Source organism: Anomaloglossus baeobatrachus, chromosome 7 (assembly GCF_048569485.1).
Source record: "Anomaloglossus baeobatrachus isolate aAnoBae1 chromosome 7, aAnoBae1.hap1, whole genome shotgun sequence".
NCBI classification, from domain to species: domain Eukaryota; kingdom Metazoa; phylum Chordata; class Amphibia; order Anura; family Aromobatidae; genus Anomaloglossus; species Anomaloglossus baeobatrachus.
The window spans coordinates 35,599,143-35,615,727 of NC_134359.1; the positions used below are offsets into that span (position 1 = coordinate 35,599,143).

Genomic DNA, 16,585 nt, shown 5'->3' on the forward strand with positions numbered 1-16,585 from the left:
AAGCACCCGCCCCCGTTGTTTGTGCGTCACGGGCAAATCGCTGCCCATGGCGCACAAAATCGCTTGGAGCAGTCACACGTACTTACCTGCTTAGCGACGTCGCTGTTGCCGGCGAACCGCCTCCTTTCTAAGGGGGCGGTTTGTGCGGCATCACAGTGACGTCACTAAGCTGCCCAATAGAAGCGGAGGGGGCGGAGATGAGCGGGACGTAACATCCCGCCCACCTCCTTCCTTTCGTATTGCCGGCGGCCGCAGGTAAGCTGCAATTTGGCATTCCTGAGGTGTCACACACAGCGATGTGTGCTGCCTCGGGAACGACAAACAACCTGCGTGCTCAACAAGCACCGATTTTTTAAAAAGGGACGACATGTCAACGATGGACGATAAGGTAAGTATTTTCCATTGTTAACGCTCGTTCCTTGCTGTCACACGCAACTACGTCGCTAACAATGCCGGATGTGCGTCACGGAATCCGTGACCCCGGCGATATATCGTTAGATACGTCGTTGCGTGTAATAGTGCCTTAATACTATTTAAGATTTGCAATATTTGAAGTCCTGTTGCATTGGAGCCCATGAGCTTGCTTCAAATTGTGCCTCTGATTGGCAGGTTCTGACACGTTTGGGTGCATTCATGTTTTGAGGGCAGGACTTAAAGGGAATCTGTCAGGTGATTTTCTAGTACAAAACTAATGGTATCCTAAAAAAGAGCTTGGGCAGTCCTTTCAGGATAACTAACTTTTATTGCTCTACCTTATCCTGTTATCTTGCTGTAAGCTCTGGAGAATTCATTGTTGCTAACTGGCTAGTCAAGCATATGTAAATCCAAAGTGAATATACACTGCTTAACATGCCTACCTCTCCCATGCTGGCATCAGTGATAGTAAAAATATTCACTGTCATTTATTATTACTGCCAAGAGCTGAGCATGGGGAGCAGTGCATAATCAGTTTGGATTTACAGACATTTGACTAGCTTACAGCAAGATAACAGGATAAGGTAGAGCAATAAAAGTTACTGGTCCTGAAAGGGCTGCCCAAGCTCTATTCCAGGATACCATTGTACTAGAAAATCACATGACAGATTCTTTTTAAAGAATGTATACAACTTTGGAGGGGGGAGGGTCCTTAAATGTCTATATATGAAACAAAATAATTTTTGAAGTTGAGTTTTATTAAAAATTTTGCACTGATTAATTTTTAAGGATGTCAGATTATTTGTGCATTGATGGCTGCACAGTGACAGATAGTTTGTAACACATTTGTATCACTAACGGATTTGTAGTTAAACCATTCTGTAGCCACCAATAGACAGTATAACAATGGAACCTTTAAAATTCAAAATTTTTAACAAAACCCAATTGATAAAATTATTTTTTGCCCATAATACATACATTTAGGTAAAAAAAAAAGACCTTTAAGGGATTAAGTATATTTTAATATAAGAATACAAATCAATTCTATCAATTCAATAGAACCTGGGATCAATGTGTTAGGTACATTCGATATTGTTACCACCTTTCACTTTTTATTTTAAAGAATTTTCTGTGTTATGATATAGCAAAATACAAAATTGGGAATAGGATTACTGTAGCATCATAAGTTATGGGGGGAGTTTTGTTACTTGGGGGATCATGTATATAGGTTGCTTAGGGAAAGCAGATGAATTGTAGCGTATTTTCCAGGTTGATACCATGCTAATGTTTTCTTGATTGCGTCTGACCCTCTCCATCTCGGGAGTGATAGGTGTTGGGGTTCCTTGCCCCAAGTTCTCTTTGTATAAAACCTACAGGTTATAAAGGCAATCAGCATTAGCCAAAGGACCTGATACCCTACATAATACTACTATAACATTAAAAAGTTCCCAATACTGATACTCTGATTATAGAATGAGTATATGCAGCTCCACAAAAGGTAATACAGGGGGATTAATAAAGATTCATCGGGTTTTGCATTCATATTACTGCAAAGATATAAATTTCACCCATTTGTAATAATAACGTATGGAAAAGTCACATCTAACTCGCGCGTGTGGACTCGCTTCAGACTCACCAGGAGGCAGAACGCCATCAGATCCCCAAAATGGCAACTATGCCGGAGGAAGTGTTTGAGTATGAAAAATGTAAATCAATTGTTACTGTGCAGTGACCTTTCTGAAGACAATAGGAAAGTGGCCCACCCGGTCACCAGAGCGTTCTGCGGTGGTATCGACAATTTAAGGACTCAGGATGCTTGTGTAAACGTAAACACCCCAGATGACCGAGTTTTACAGGTGAAATAGTAGAAAGGGTTCAAGAGACCTTTGCACGTAGCTCGCAGAAATCAACATGTCGCGCAAGTCGTGAACTTGGGAGTTCTGTAGCCAACTGTTTGGAAGATTCTACGTTATCGACTGCACCAGAACCCATATAGCATACAGCTATTGCAACATTTACGTCCAGCCGACCGCAGCCACAGATATGTCTTCTACGCCATTCTAATGACCATCGATGGGGACATGCTGCATTGTGTTTGGGTCAGACTGGATTACTGCATAGATGTGTATCGTGTGAAAAAAGGAGGACACAGAACATTTGTAAACGTTATGTGCTGAAAATGGAGTTTATATTCATTATCATGTGCCATTTACTATTATACATTTTGAAATATACCTTTTTGAAACCCGATGAATCTTTTATAATCACCCTGTATATATCTCAAAAAAATCTAAGGCATGAGAAAAACCTCACAACCGAGTATCTTAAGCTGGGTTTACACACTGCAACATCTCAAACGACATCGCTGTAACGTCACCGGTTTTGTGACGCAATAGCGATGTTGTTTGCGATGTTGCAGTGTGTGAAACCTATCAGCGACCCGGCCCCTGCTGTGAAGTTGTAATCGTTACAAATCGTTCAGGACCATTCCTAGGCCCTTTGTTTCCCGCTGTGCAGCATGCATCGCTGGAAAGTTTCAGTGTGTGAAAGACTTTGCAGCGACTTTGTTAGCAACTTCCCTTTCAAAAGGCTGCTTATCAACGTCCCCAACAACCAGCTAGGTCGCTCTGCAGGTCCGGATCGCTGTTGCGTTGTTGGCCAGGTTTGCCTGTTTGACAGCTCACCAGCGACTTAGCAGAGACTTAGGGAGGTCGCTGTTACGTCACAAAACCGGTGACGTTACAGCGATGTCCTTTGCGATGTTGCAGTGTGTAAACCCAGCTTTAAACAGGTTGTCCACTACTAGGACAACACCTTCTAATTCCATGTTTCCCCGAGGTAAAATAATAAAGAATATACTGACCTCCCATGCCAGCAACGTTCCAGCGGTGCTGCAGCTCGCATTTCTGGGGCTCACGTGGCGTTGTGATTGGAGCCTTGCGGAATGGGGAATCAGAAGGGTTGTCCTAGTAGTGGCAACCCCTTTAAGAACAAAAATATATTTATTGTACCATAACATTAAAAAAAGTGTGAAAGGTAATAAACAAATGGATTATGTGTTAAGTGAATAAACATATATGTACGTTTCGCCCTTCCTCGTCAGGGGGTGTGACAAGTAAGATTGAAACCTGTGTTGGGGAAAAAATGGACAGACACGCAGAACAGCTCATATTTGAGTTTATTCATTTAGCATATAACCCACTTGGCAAAAACCTTTCACACTTTAGCTTTGTATAGGATTTTACCTTCAATAAGTATATAGTGTGTCATATCACCATGGGAAGCTTATGCATACTTATAAAGGGTTTGGTCAGTTGTGCCTTCTTATAATGTATACTTGTGGCACTATTCTTTTAATTTATCTTGTTTGAATAAATTTGCAAAGTAATTTTATGTTACAATAAATTTATATTTTGGGACTTAATATACTCAGTTGTGAAGTTTTTCTTATGCCTTAGCCTTTTTGAGATACCTATATAATATGAGTCTCGATGTACACATTTTTTTCTCCATTGGTTAAGACCTAATGAGCTCGAGACAAGATTCACATAAAATGGCGGTAGCACTTGAAGTGGCTGTGCACAACAGGACTTTGTAACGCCAGTAACCTGGACAGGTTAAAGGGAACCTATCATGTCATTGTTCTATATATAAACCGCCCCCAATGTGTTATAAATGATGAAATGTGCATCACTAACATAGTTTTAAAAAAACGTCCATGCAGTTATCTTAAATGCTTAGGTGAATTCAGTAAATATCGTAGATTTCAGTCATAGGGGCGGAGCTTTTGCTTGCATCAGTCACTGTTCCTCAAGTTCAGGGATTATTCTTTTTTTTTTTTTTTACTTAGTCACGCCCCCAGCATTGTAATTGATTACACCACAGGTCCTTTAACCCGTTCACGACCTTTGGCGGATCGTGTGCCGTTAAGCCCCGCCCCCTGCCGCGGGCAGGGTGCGGCGATCGCTGCACATATCAGCTGTTTTCAACAGCTGACATGTGTGCCTGCATGTTACGAGTGGAATCACTTTCCACCCGTAACATTAACCCCTTACGTCTCGCTGCCAAAGTCTGGCAGCTGAAGGGGTTAACATCACTTCTCTGCTGAGCTCCACCCATTATGGTCACATGATCGTGACATCAGCACAGGTCCTGCAGAACCACTTCTCTTTTGCTGATTTCCACAGGTCCTTCACTATCACTTCTCTGCTGAGCTCCGCCCATTACGGTCACATGATTGTGACATCAGCACAGGTCCTTCACCACCATTTCTCCAATGTTGAACTCCGGAGCTCAGCATTGGAGAAGTAGTAGTAAAGGACCTGTGCTGATTTCACAATCATGTGACCGTAATGGGCGGAGCTCAGCAGAGAAGTGATAGTGAAGGACCTGAGGTGTAATGAATTACAATGCTGGGGGCGTGACTAAGTTAAAAAAGAATAATGCCTGAACTTGAGTGACAGTGACTGATTCCAGCAAAAGCTCTGCCCCTATGACTGAATCCGAAGGTATTTACTGCATTCACCTACACATCTAAAGTCTTTTTTTTAAGATAAATACATGGATTTTTTTTAAAACCATGTTAGTGTTGCGCATTGCATCATTTAAAAAACATTGAGGGCGGTTTAATATAAAAAAAAAACATGACAGGTTCCCTTTAAAACATAAATATAAATTGGGGTTATCCCATATGGGACATTATTTTAGAGGAGATGCCATTAACATCTGATATATGCCGGTCCCGCATCTATCTTGAGACCTGGGTGTATGCTCTCATGTAATAGAGAGGTGGCCGTCCATGCCCAGATCTCTCCAGCCATATTTATGGGAACAGCAAGAACTGCTGAGCTGTGCAGCAGAATCTACTTATATGCTTTAAATATCCCAGATGGAAAACCCCTTTAATGTATATTTTTTTTTGGGGGGGGGGGTTAAATGGAAAAATCAAATAATACATGAATACAATATTTAATTGTTGAAGAAGAAATTGATTAAAGTGGAAGAAAAGGTTGAAATTTAAGTTGGGGATCATATGGGAAATATATTAGATGATGAATGATATGTTCATGAATTGGGTAGTGGGGAAAAAGAGGGAACTCAAAAAAGAGGTAGGGGAACAGGTATTTAGGAAGGAAGATGTGAGATTTGTGATGAAGATAATGGACAAGGATCATTGAGATTAAGGATTTTTAATGGGATCTTTTTTTTTCTGTTTATAAATACCGAGCTGATATTTTCTTGATTGCGTTTTACTCGCTCCATCTCAGGAGTCACAGGGACCGGAGTTGCTATTCCCAAATTTTCTTTGTACATAACCTAAAAAGGTACAAGATGGTACCCCCCAAAATATTACAAATTATGAGACAAAAAAAGTAATCTTTTCTTTTCAGACATTTGAACACTGACATGTTACAAGTCAGTCAGGGATGAAATTGTACAATTGATTAGTACAATAATAATATACTGAGAGTTAAAATTATTTAAATATTGTCTTTTTTTTTTCATTAAAAAAAGTTAATAAAATTATTCTAATGTTTGAGTGCTAAAAAAAAAAAAAAAAAATGTCAGTCTAGACACTCGAAGAAGAAAAATGTCCAGTATTGGTTATAATGTAATTGGTTTAGAAACTTTTTGTTAGGAGGGTTTACACCAAGTCCCATATTGGATAGTACCATGCTAATGTTTTCTTGGTTGCGTTTGACACGCTCCATCTCAGGAGTCACAGGAGTCGGGGTTCCTTGACCCAAGCTTTCCTTGTATAAAACCTGGAGACACAAAAGAGCGCCCAAGATAGCACCGATAACAAAATCCAATATTCGCTAGATTCAACAAAAAAATAAAAAATATATATATATATATATATCTTTGGTTGTATTGTAAATTATCAATAATATAGTTTTTTAAATCTTTTCGTGTATTTAAGGAAAGGGTGTTGATTTGGGTAGAATTCCTAAAACTTTTTTTTTTCTATTCTCATATTCTACAAATAAATATCCTCAGTATTAGATTCTCCTATTTATAGCTTTGTTACAGGTTACGTGATGAAAAACGGGATCTGTTGGACTGTATGGGAAAAATCTCTAAATTTTAAACATAATGGACAAAATATATGGGTAAAATGACTGGGAGGCATTGAATGCCTGTAATAGTGGGGGGCGCAGGGGGGGCTGGGGTTAAAATTGCCTGAAAACCACAACTGTCGCTAAATTAAAAAAAAAAAAACATATTTTAATGTTTCTTTAAGTATTTCACAAATTTGGACCATAATACACTCCATCAACCTATATAACCTGGGAAGATTGTCTAAAACATTTTAAATAAGTTTACAAAAAAGTCATAAAACTTGAAAAGGTGTATTTGTGGATGGTTCCATATTCCTGTGAGGAATTAAGTGATGTTGGACGTAATAAAGCAGCTCAGGGGAGTAACCTCATCCAGCCCCACCCCTGAGGAGCAATCAACCAAGCCTACATTATAAAAGGAACCTGTTAGGCGATTCATGTTGCCTGAACCACTTTTTTAATTATTCAAACTGTGAATGTTTAACTCTGAAATGCTACAGGGTTTCAGATAAAAGACACTTTGGCCGGTTTCACACATCCGGTATTTCACCGCTTTGCCGAATCTGTCAGTGCAATACAATACAATGGCATTGCGGCAACTTCCGGTCACATGACAGCATGTGAACGGAGGTTGCCACGATGCCATTGTACTGCTTTGCATTGCACTGTACTGGAGTGTGACAGATCCGGCAAAGAGGCGAAATGCTGGATGTGTGAAACCGGCCTTTCAAAAGCTGGACCAGGACTATGCATCTTGAATGACTGATTAATGCTGTCCATGGATTAGGCCGGTCAGGTTCTCTCTGTAAAGATTTGTCCTGTGAGATGAGAACTCAGGAATAACGGAGGCTCTAAACGCCTTAGATCTGGGGTTCAGTTACAATCTATTTATTAATTATATTGACCATATTATATATGTCCTCATATTCTATGCTAATAAATAGCTGAACGAGAACCAATGTGCCGATCGTTCTACTGCATATTTACTGTTATTAAGAATACATTATGTGTAGCATGTATACGTTGGAGAATCTTCTGTATACTGAAATATATTTTTTAACTTATTCATGAAATAACTTTCAAGAATCCAATCATAGAACACTGCAGACAGATATGAATTTAAAAAAAACTCTTCAAACTTTTAAATACCGTACTTACCGACTGTGTAAAAAATAAAAGAAGGAAGATGTTCTATCAATCCATCTATCTCACCTATCCATCTATCTACTGTATATCGCCTAGCATTTATCCTTCTATCTAATAATAATTTAATAATTAATAATGATCTATCTATCTATCCATCCATCTCACATCTATCTATCCCTCCCTCCCTCCATCTGCCCATCCCTCTATCTCTTCATCTATCAATCTATCTTAGGGCTTGTATAACTCAAACGAGTGCTATCGATGATTTTGACAGATAGCACTCGTACCCATGTTATGCTAAGAGGCCATGCACAAGTCCAATTTTCTCCTTGGACCAATTGCAGCATGCTCGATTTGCCTCCAATAAGCGAATGGCACTCAACCATTCAACTCTATGAATCCATGGAAAAAATTAGACCGCACTTAGATGACATCCGAGTGTGGTCCGATTTTCACGGACTGGCTGAATTGAGAAGGTGGAGAAACCCTTTTTTTCCCTTCTCAACCTCCGAGAAAATCGTTTTTCTCAGAGGTGGAGAAAACGGTCGTCTACTTTTCTATTTATCATCTATCTTTCATTCTATCTATCGTATTTATCTATCTTCTATCCATCCATCTACCTATCCATCCATCTACCTATCTATCCATCCATCCATCCATCTACTTCTCTACCTATCTATCCATCCATCCATCTATCCATCCATCTATCTACCCATACATCTATCTATCCATCCATCTACCTATCCATCCATCTACCTATCCATCTACCTATCCATCCATCTACCCATCCATCTACCTACCCATCTATCTATCAATCCATCCATCCATCCATCCATCTATCCATCCATCTATCTACTTATCTACCTATCTACTTATCTACCTATCTACCTACCTATCTATCCATCCATCCATCTATCCATCCATCTATCCATCCATCTACCTATCTATCCAACCATCTATCTATCCATCCATCCATCTACCCATACATCTATCTATCCATCCATCTACCTATCCATCCATCTACCTATCCATCCATTTACCCATCTACCTATTCATCCATCCATCCATCCATCTATCTACCCATCCATCCATCTACCCATCCATCTACCTACCTATCCCATCTATCTATCTGTTCCTCCATCCATACATCCATCTACCCATCCATCTATCTATCTATCCATCCATCTACCCATCCATCCATATATCTACCCATCCATCCATATATCTACCCATCCATCCATCTACCTATCCATCCATCCATCCATCCATCCACCATCTATCCCTCTATCTATCTATCTATTGTTAATATCCATCTACTGATCTATCAGTCTATCTGCCATCTGCTATCTATTTATCTATATAAATGTATCTAATTATATATTTTTATCTATCAATCCTTGTGATTTTGAAGATCTTATAAACAATATCAAGACAATGGTAAGTATTAATGTCATCAGTTATAAAATCCGGTTAGGGAGCATGAAGAATAAGGAAGAAATGAAAACAGTGACTTGCTGTTAAATTAGTTGTGCCATTAATATACTGTTAAAAGTCAAAAAGGTTTAATAATCCCTTTACTACTTTGCATTCTGAACACAGGGTGAGACGTTTCCATCGATTAATACTGAGGAGAATGAGTGATGCTGACATTAGGTGGGAAGTGAAAGGCTGTTTAGTAATGGGAGAAGAGACAATGGTCAGACACAAGGACTGAGGAAGAAAAACTCAAGATCAGCCACTACCGAGCTGATGTTCTTCTGCGTCTCCTTTACTCGTTTCACTTCTGGCAGATCAGGGATCGGTGTTCCTGTCCCAATACTTTCCTTGTATTTAATCTATAAGATTACACGTAATGGAAAAACAAGAAAAAAAACAAAAAACAATGGACATTTAGCACATCAGACAGTCCCATACATGACTGCATGTATGACCATACACATAAATCATACAAGACAACCAGAAATATAAAGATCTATACAATTGGGGTATTGTACTTGTAACCAAAATGTTGTTGTGTATTATGTACTATAGGATCCATAATTTGGGGATGTGACAACCACTAGGAGCACATTACATTTGACAAAAAATATTACACGAAAAGTAATACTAACTATTTTGTCAGACATAATGACAAAAGTTTACAATGGTTATATTATAATGATTTAATTAGAAAAATATACTTATTATTTGTAATAAAATTGTTTAACAATTATACTCATCATACATAGTTATACTATAGTTACGGTAGTGTTATATACTACAGTGATACTAATGTTATGCTGTATATAATAAAGATCTAGGGGCCGCTACATTAAGACTGGTATCGCATTCATCAGGCTTAATGAAGGAGTGTTTGTAGTAGGATGCACTAAATTTATTAAGAGGCGCATGCCACGTAATGAATTCTATGCCTCTTCTCAGGGCCTCGTTGAAAAATGTAACATTTCTGGATTTAAAAAAACCCCCACTATTGATGAATTTGACTGTCGGGCATATTCACATCCCGGCTCCTCCCCAGATCTGCCCAAAATAGGATTAAAAAACAAAAATCGTGAACGGTTTTGGGTAACGTAATGCAAAAGTTTGCAATTTTTCAGTGTTTAATGCCAGACATCGACACTTTAAAGGGGTGGTTCAATGCTTAGGAGTACTAGCCACATCGATATAACATTCAGAAACAAGGCTTCTCTCAAATACCTTGTGTTGGCAATAGTGCCTGTGAGTGGCTCTATTGCGGTCCGTTCATCCTCATCGCGTGACCCCCGGGGCTCCATGACCTCTGAGATCCGGTGATGTTACGTCAACTGAGCGGGCCACAGTCTCCGTGAGTGAGTGGGCTGTTAGCAGAGTTTCACTGCTTGTCACAGCCCAGCATCTTGCTCACTCTCTCCTTTGCTGCAGATTACCGCAAGCAGGAGCGATGCTGGCTGTGATGTGCGGGGAAAATTCGTCCACAGCCCAGTCACTCACGGAGACTGGGACCGTCCTCAGTCATATCTGGTCAACTGGAAGCTGAGGGGACATCACCGGATCTCAGAGGCACGGAGATCGTGGGTCACGCGATGGGGATGAGTAGACTGCAACTTCGCCAACACAAGGTATTTGAGAGTAGTCTTGTTTCAGAATGGTATATCGATGTGGCCAGTAGTGAACCATTTTTAATAAATTGCAGCCATAATGTTGACTAGTATGTCTATTCATGTCCCGACTCTTCACCAGATCTGCCCAAAATTGGCGTAAAAATACCAAAAATCGTTAATTTTTTGCTTAACGTTGTGCAAAAAGTTTTCTATTTTTCAAAGTGTTTAACACCAGACACTTTAATAAATCGGGGCCATAACGTCATATATAATATAGTTATGGTAATGTTATATGTAATGAAGATATGGTAATTATATATAGTAATAAATAAATGCAATAAAATATTTACTAATTGTGATATTATATATAATATATACAACACAATTATAGTAATGTTAAATATACGACTTATTATAACGTTATGGGCCGTACAATTCTAGCAAAGGAAATTGTTATACATTAAGATAACATTATTATTATTATTATTATTATTTTTATTTTTTTTTATTTATATATACCGAACTTTTGTATTTTTTTAAATTTTTTAAACTTTTTAATAAGTTGCTTAGAATTAAAATAATCAAGTAAAAAAACGGATCAATCGCTTGTTAGAGGATGTGAAGGATTTTATTGTTATTACGGCAAATCCGCTTAGATGAGTTATTGGGGAATGTAATAATCCTGTACCGTGCTAATGGCATCCTGCGTTCTCCTAATTCTCTCCATCTCTGGGGTGTGCCCAACAGATATTCCTGTTCCAATTTCTTCTTTATACTGAATCTTAATAGTTAAAATCAAGGGTGACAGGTTAACATCAAACACCACATCTATTTTTGGGAATTAGGGCTTGTACATGCCCTCGTTGTTAACGGCTCCAATCTTCAAAATTTGGAATTTTTAATTTTCAAAATTGGTCAGAAAGCAAATTTAGAATTTAGAGGTTTTTGGCGATTTTTTTCTTTCCAATTCGTATCTTAAGACAATTTACATAAAACAAGACGATTTCGAACACAAGACAATACATGACAAGAAACATTCCAAAATGTTCCATAGAGACAAAGGACAATTTTGATCAGACCCCACAAATATATTAAACTGAATCTATCAAGTCTATTGGAAGGAAGGAATCCGATACACAAAAAGCAGGAGCTGATGAGATCAGTGGCCGTTATCTGGTTAGCTTGCTCTTAGAATATTTGTTTTGTACAATATTATGGGATTATTTGTGTTAGAACTGTCCGGAAAAATAAAAAAAGTGAAATTTTTAAAATAATATACCGAGCTGAAATTCTTTTGATTTTCTTTAACACGCAGAATTTCTGGCGTGTCTTTAACCACTGTGACTTTTCCTTTAATTTGTTTAAGGTCACCTTGGTACCGTAGCTATAAGAAAAGAGTAGACGTTAAATTAAGGTTTATTTGAAAAGAATATGAAAATTCTAGAATTCTAGTCGTTAAATCAGTGAATCGACTAATTCATGATGATCAGGATCAAAATCAAGACATGGATACAGACTTTACAGATAATTTAACGAAATGTTGCCATTGCATTATGTGTTATAATGCAATATACGTGACACAAATATGTCCAAACAATAAAAAAACCAAATGAACATAAAAGTATCAGGACGAGTAGTTGACATTGATCACATTTTGAAAAGATAGATGACATTTTGGAGAGATTTTTTTTATTTATTTTTTTTTAATTGCTATTTTTGTATTACAGGTTACTGAAAATTTGGATTTACGTAGACAAATATTATCAATTTGTACAATTATAAGGGTCCTTGATAGCGCATTTGACTATGGATTGAGGTGTCCATTTAGTTGGGTCCACATAACAAATTTTAAAATAGCGTCACACCTCTTACACAGGTTAACCCCGCTGCATATCCAAATTTGAATAGAAAGGGCCATTGAGTTTTTGCCTCTAATTTTCCAATGTTCCTTATTGCTTGGAAGAGCAGCATTAGTCACTGCTCCCTTGCCCTGCTGGTCTCACAGAGGAGCATCTTTCATGGCTTTCTACTAGAGTTGGTGCGAATTGATCCGCAGGTCCCGATCCAGATTCCAGGTAAGTAATCTATGGCCACTGCATGGAAGCCCTAAGAACCACCTTCTCGTCTCTTCTTTTCATTAGCCAGCCTAATGCGACTTTATCATTGGCATGTGATGTTGTGCCAGATAGGCTAATCAAAAGAAGAGTCATGTTTGCCGTCAGAGACCACAATTGTCATTATGTATGATTGATCCTGAAGAAGGAGAGGGCCATCTCTCCGAAACGCATAGAAATAAATCATATTGATGAACAATTTTCCTCTCTTATGGCAGTGCGGTATTCCCACCACCTCTCCTCTCTATGGCCATCTTCACTCCACTTGGTACCGCAGCAGCCATCACATACCAGCGCTCTACAGTTAGTCGTTATTCACACAACAAAACAAGGTGAGCTTTCCAAGTGGGTTGCCCTCCTGGTGCCATCTGATAAGAATTCATTGTTTGCGCTTTTAGTCTTTCAGTTTTTCACTACTATGTTTGCCATCAGGTAAGAGGCCACAAATTACCGACATGGCCGCTGGATTGGGTCCTGCAAATTGAAATGACCAACTCCAGTTTATACCACTCAGTGAGTAATTGGATCCAACAGACTTGAGGTGGGGGTCTCCTTTTCTCCGTGAACCTTATAACAGCAGCATGTGAACCCCTGACAACAGGTCTTCTGACTCAGACAACACCATTAACAGGGGTTCTTCAATGGGTCAAAATTTGGTTTAAAAAGATTACAAAAAGCCATTCCCAGCTGTTCCTGGTCTAACACTCACCGGGTCTTCACAGGTCTCTACTTCTTGTTCCAGTCTTGACGTAATAGAAATGCTATTTGGTCAATCATTGGCCACAGAAGGACATTGTTTCCTGTGCGTGTAGTTGGGACCAGGAGGTGGAGACCAGTGGTGACCCGATAAGCATCAGTACAGTGGTAGAGCGGAGAGATAACCACCCCTTCTTTTATTTTTTTAAATGACTCTTACCTCCTCAGTCAAAAAAGGTTTGCATTGTAGAACAATGTTTTAGTTAAATCATTGTAAATAGATATATATGTGAAAATAAAAATATTTAAAGGCCAAACTAAACACATAGCAATGTCTTGATCTTACCGATCTTGTATTTTCTTCTCATTCTTTAAGGTTCTGTCATTGTCTTATTGTGACTTTTTTTACTACAAAATGCTGAGTTACCTTATTGTCTATTTTGTGGGTAAATGTACTGGATATATTGATAGACTTACAGTACTGAAATTCTTCTGGTTTTCACGGACCCTCTGCATCTCCGGGGTGTCTAGCACAGGTACATAGTAAGACATAGTTCTTTCTGCATCCTCCTTGTATTTTTTCTGTTAGATTTGAGAAATAAGCAATTAAGTAAATAAAAATATAAAAAAGTTTGATAAATTTTAAATCAAAGTATTATGCCGAATTCAGTTTCTAAAATCGTGAATAGAAACATTACAAATAGAAAAGAAGTTAAAATTTAAATTTGCTTTGTAAGACCTTATGCACATGGCAAAATGTTGGGAACATAGACTGTCCAGTTCCAGACCTCATGCACATGGCGAAATAGTGAGAACATAGGCTGTCCATTTCCAGATCTCATGCACATGGCAAAATGTTGGGAACATAGACTGTCAAGGTCCATAGACCCTAGGGCTCTATATTACAGGCTTGTGGGGACATGTGTCTCCATTTGGCACCTACTGCGTTAGATTGAATGCTTTTAGGATTAACGGATGACATATAATGGAGCACAACATAATGTTAGATGTATACAATGGAATAGTATGCGCCATGTGACAAATTTTAATTTTATTTTTTAATCATCCTTATTAAAGTTTTTATTTTTTTAATAAATGCATTCACAGATGCAAAAAGTAAGTATCACGAGGGTGTCCCTTCTTTGGGAGACATGGGACAGGTTTTGGATCTAAGTCTCAAAATACCTTGTCTTAAATGTACCGTATTTGCTTTCTTTTGGTGCAGAAATGGTTAAGGACTCTTTCCTTGTTGATAGTTCCTTGTTAGTTCAATCTCAGGTGCAGTCGGTTTGTCACCTCTTCCCGTCCCTCTAAATAGTCACATGTTTAATCACCTGATGCCGGTTATGGAATTGCATTAATTCTGAACTAACCACCGTGGAGAGAAGAAGCTTTTGGTAGCTCTTGGAGTTGTGTTGCCTGCAGCCCTAGTGTTTGACTGCAGCAGTGAAGTTCATTGTATATCCTTTTTGTCTATGTTCCCCTGTCTGTCTTTCTTCCCCTGTGTCTTATTAACATAGTGGTGAAGTCTAGTACACTCACCGATCTTTGCAATAGCCAGTGAGTGGAGGGACAGCCAGGGACTATGCTCGTGATGGCGGCAGTGGGAAGGACTCGCTTAGGGATGTTAGGGAGCTCGGGGAGCAGACACAGGTTAGTATCAGGTGGTGACCAATCTCTCCTCTCCGATCGTAAGGGCCTTCCTAATAACTTAACATCCCCATTGTAAACTCTGTGTTGCGCCATGCAACGGACATCCCCTTGTCCATGCGTGACAGTAAGGAAGAGCAATATAGAACAGTCAGATACTTGATAGCCTTGGATTTTATTTTTGAAGTAATATTTGTTGTCTCCCTTAAATTGACGATTGATCTCTTCTCTGAGGACAACTTTACCCAATCCCATTCCTCTGCACATCTAGAAAATATCACTTTTACTGAAATCTCAAAAATAGAACTCAATTTAGTGATAAATAAATCATATGATCACCTGGCTGGACAGATTTCTGACTTGTTGGGCATGAATAATCTCTGGAGTGTCCACGACAGATGTGTAATTGGCCTTATCCATTTCGGCAGATTGCTTGTATTTCACCTACAGAGGTATAAATACAGTTTCAGTTTTACTTATTTCACTACCTTCATACAAGTGTTGAACATACTAGTCTTATACTTTATAAGAAATGTAGTTTGTCCCGTCAGTCGTGTACCTGACTTGCGATATCAGTTGCATGCCTTGCTCTTACGAAGTCTGGAGTTTCCGAAACCAATGTTGATAGACCCTTTCCTTTGATTTCCAGTTCCAGTGTCTTCTTATATTCTTTCTGTTGTGTAAAATGGAAAAAAAAAATGAGTATTTTTTCTTTAAGACACCAAAGTCCTATGGTACTAGTGTGGATGGTCAAGACTTACAATAGTTGGTCACATATCCCTAGGATAAGTTATCAATATCAGTAAGGGCCCAATTTTTGGCATAAGCAATCAGCTGATTGCACACAAAGCATGAACCGGTACAGCACAGCGCCATAAACTATGTAGTGGAGGTTTTCAGGTACTGCAGCTCATCTACTATCCCTTTCAATAAGCGCTAAGCTGCAGTACCTGAGAACATCCACTACATAGTGTATGGCGCTGTGCTATTCCGGCTTTGTACATTATGCGAATCTGGCCACAACGGGACCTGCAATCAGCTAATTGTTGGGGGCACCAATTGTCAGACCCCTACCAATCCGACGGAAGCCCTAAGGACATGTGATTAATATACTGTATAAGTCCTGGACATGCCTTTAACAATGATTCAGGACTAGACAATAGATTGCACCCCTTCCACTAGACCATATTTCGAGTTTGGTAATGGACTGTGCATACAGACCATCTTCTTTGAGGAGACTACGGCAACTCACTACATGGCCATGTTTCAATACAATTTTGGGTATTCGGTTCAAACGTTTTTCTGTATTTTTTCTATTCACAGATGGTATGGCTTTATGAAAGCCCAATATTGACCTTAACGTGAACAGTTGATGCAGTTACCACTGATACTCCTGATCTTTATGGTAAATAACAAAAAACTC

General features: G+C 38.9%; 1 protein-coding gene across 16 annotated transcripts in view; it reads right to left on the reverse strand.

The window, feature by feature from the left end:
* NEB (nebulin) overlaps positions 1 to 16,585 on the reverse strand; it is a 265,748-nt gene that overhangs the window by 13,274 nt on the left and 235,889 nt on the right. For 9 of the 16 annotated variants that reach the window (XM_075317192.1, XM_075317196.1, XM_075317191.1 and 6 more), the window contains 9 exons: positions 15,722 to 15,835; positions 15,502 to 15,606; positions 13,990 to 14,094; positions 11,982 to 12,086; positions 11,391 to 11,483; positions 9,365 to 9,457; positions 6,087 to 6,179; positions 5,638 to 5,730; positions 1,692 to 1,784 (listed from right to left, as the gene is read on the reverse strand). In XM_075317192.1, the coding sequence (XP_075173307.1) occupies positions 1,692 to 1,784; positions 5,638 to 5,730; positions 6,087 to 6,179; positions 9,365 to 9,457; positions 11,391 to 11,483; positions 11,982 to 12,086; positions 13,990 to 14,094; positions 15,502 to 15,606; positions 15,722 to 15,835 (894 nt within the window). The remainder of the gene's footprint in view (positions 1 to 1,691; positions 1,785 to 5,637; positions 5,731 to 6,086; positions 6,180 to 9,364; positions 9,458 to 11,390; positions 11,484 to 11,981; positions 12,087 to 13,989; positions 14,095 to 15,501; positions 15,607 to 15,721; positions 15,836 to 16,585) is intronic. The other 7 variants (XM_075317207.1, XM_075317201.1, XM_075317199.1 and 4 more) reach the window with 4 other exon arrangements.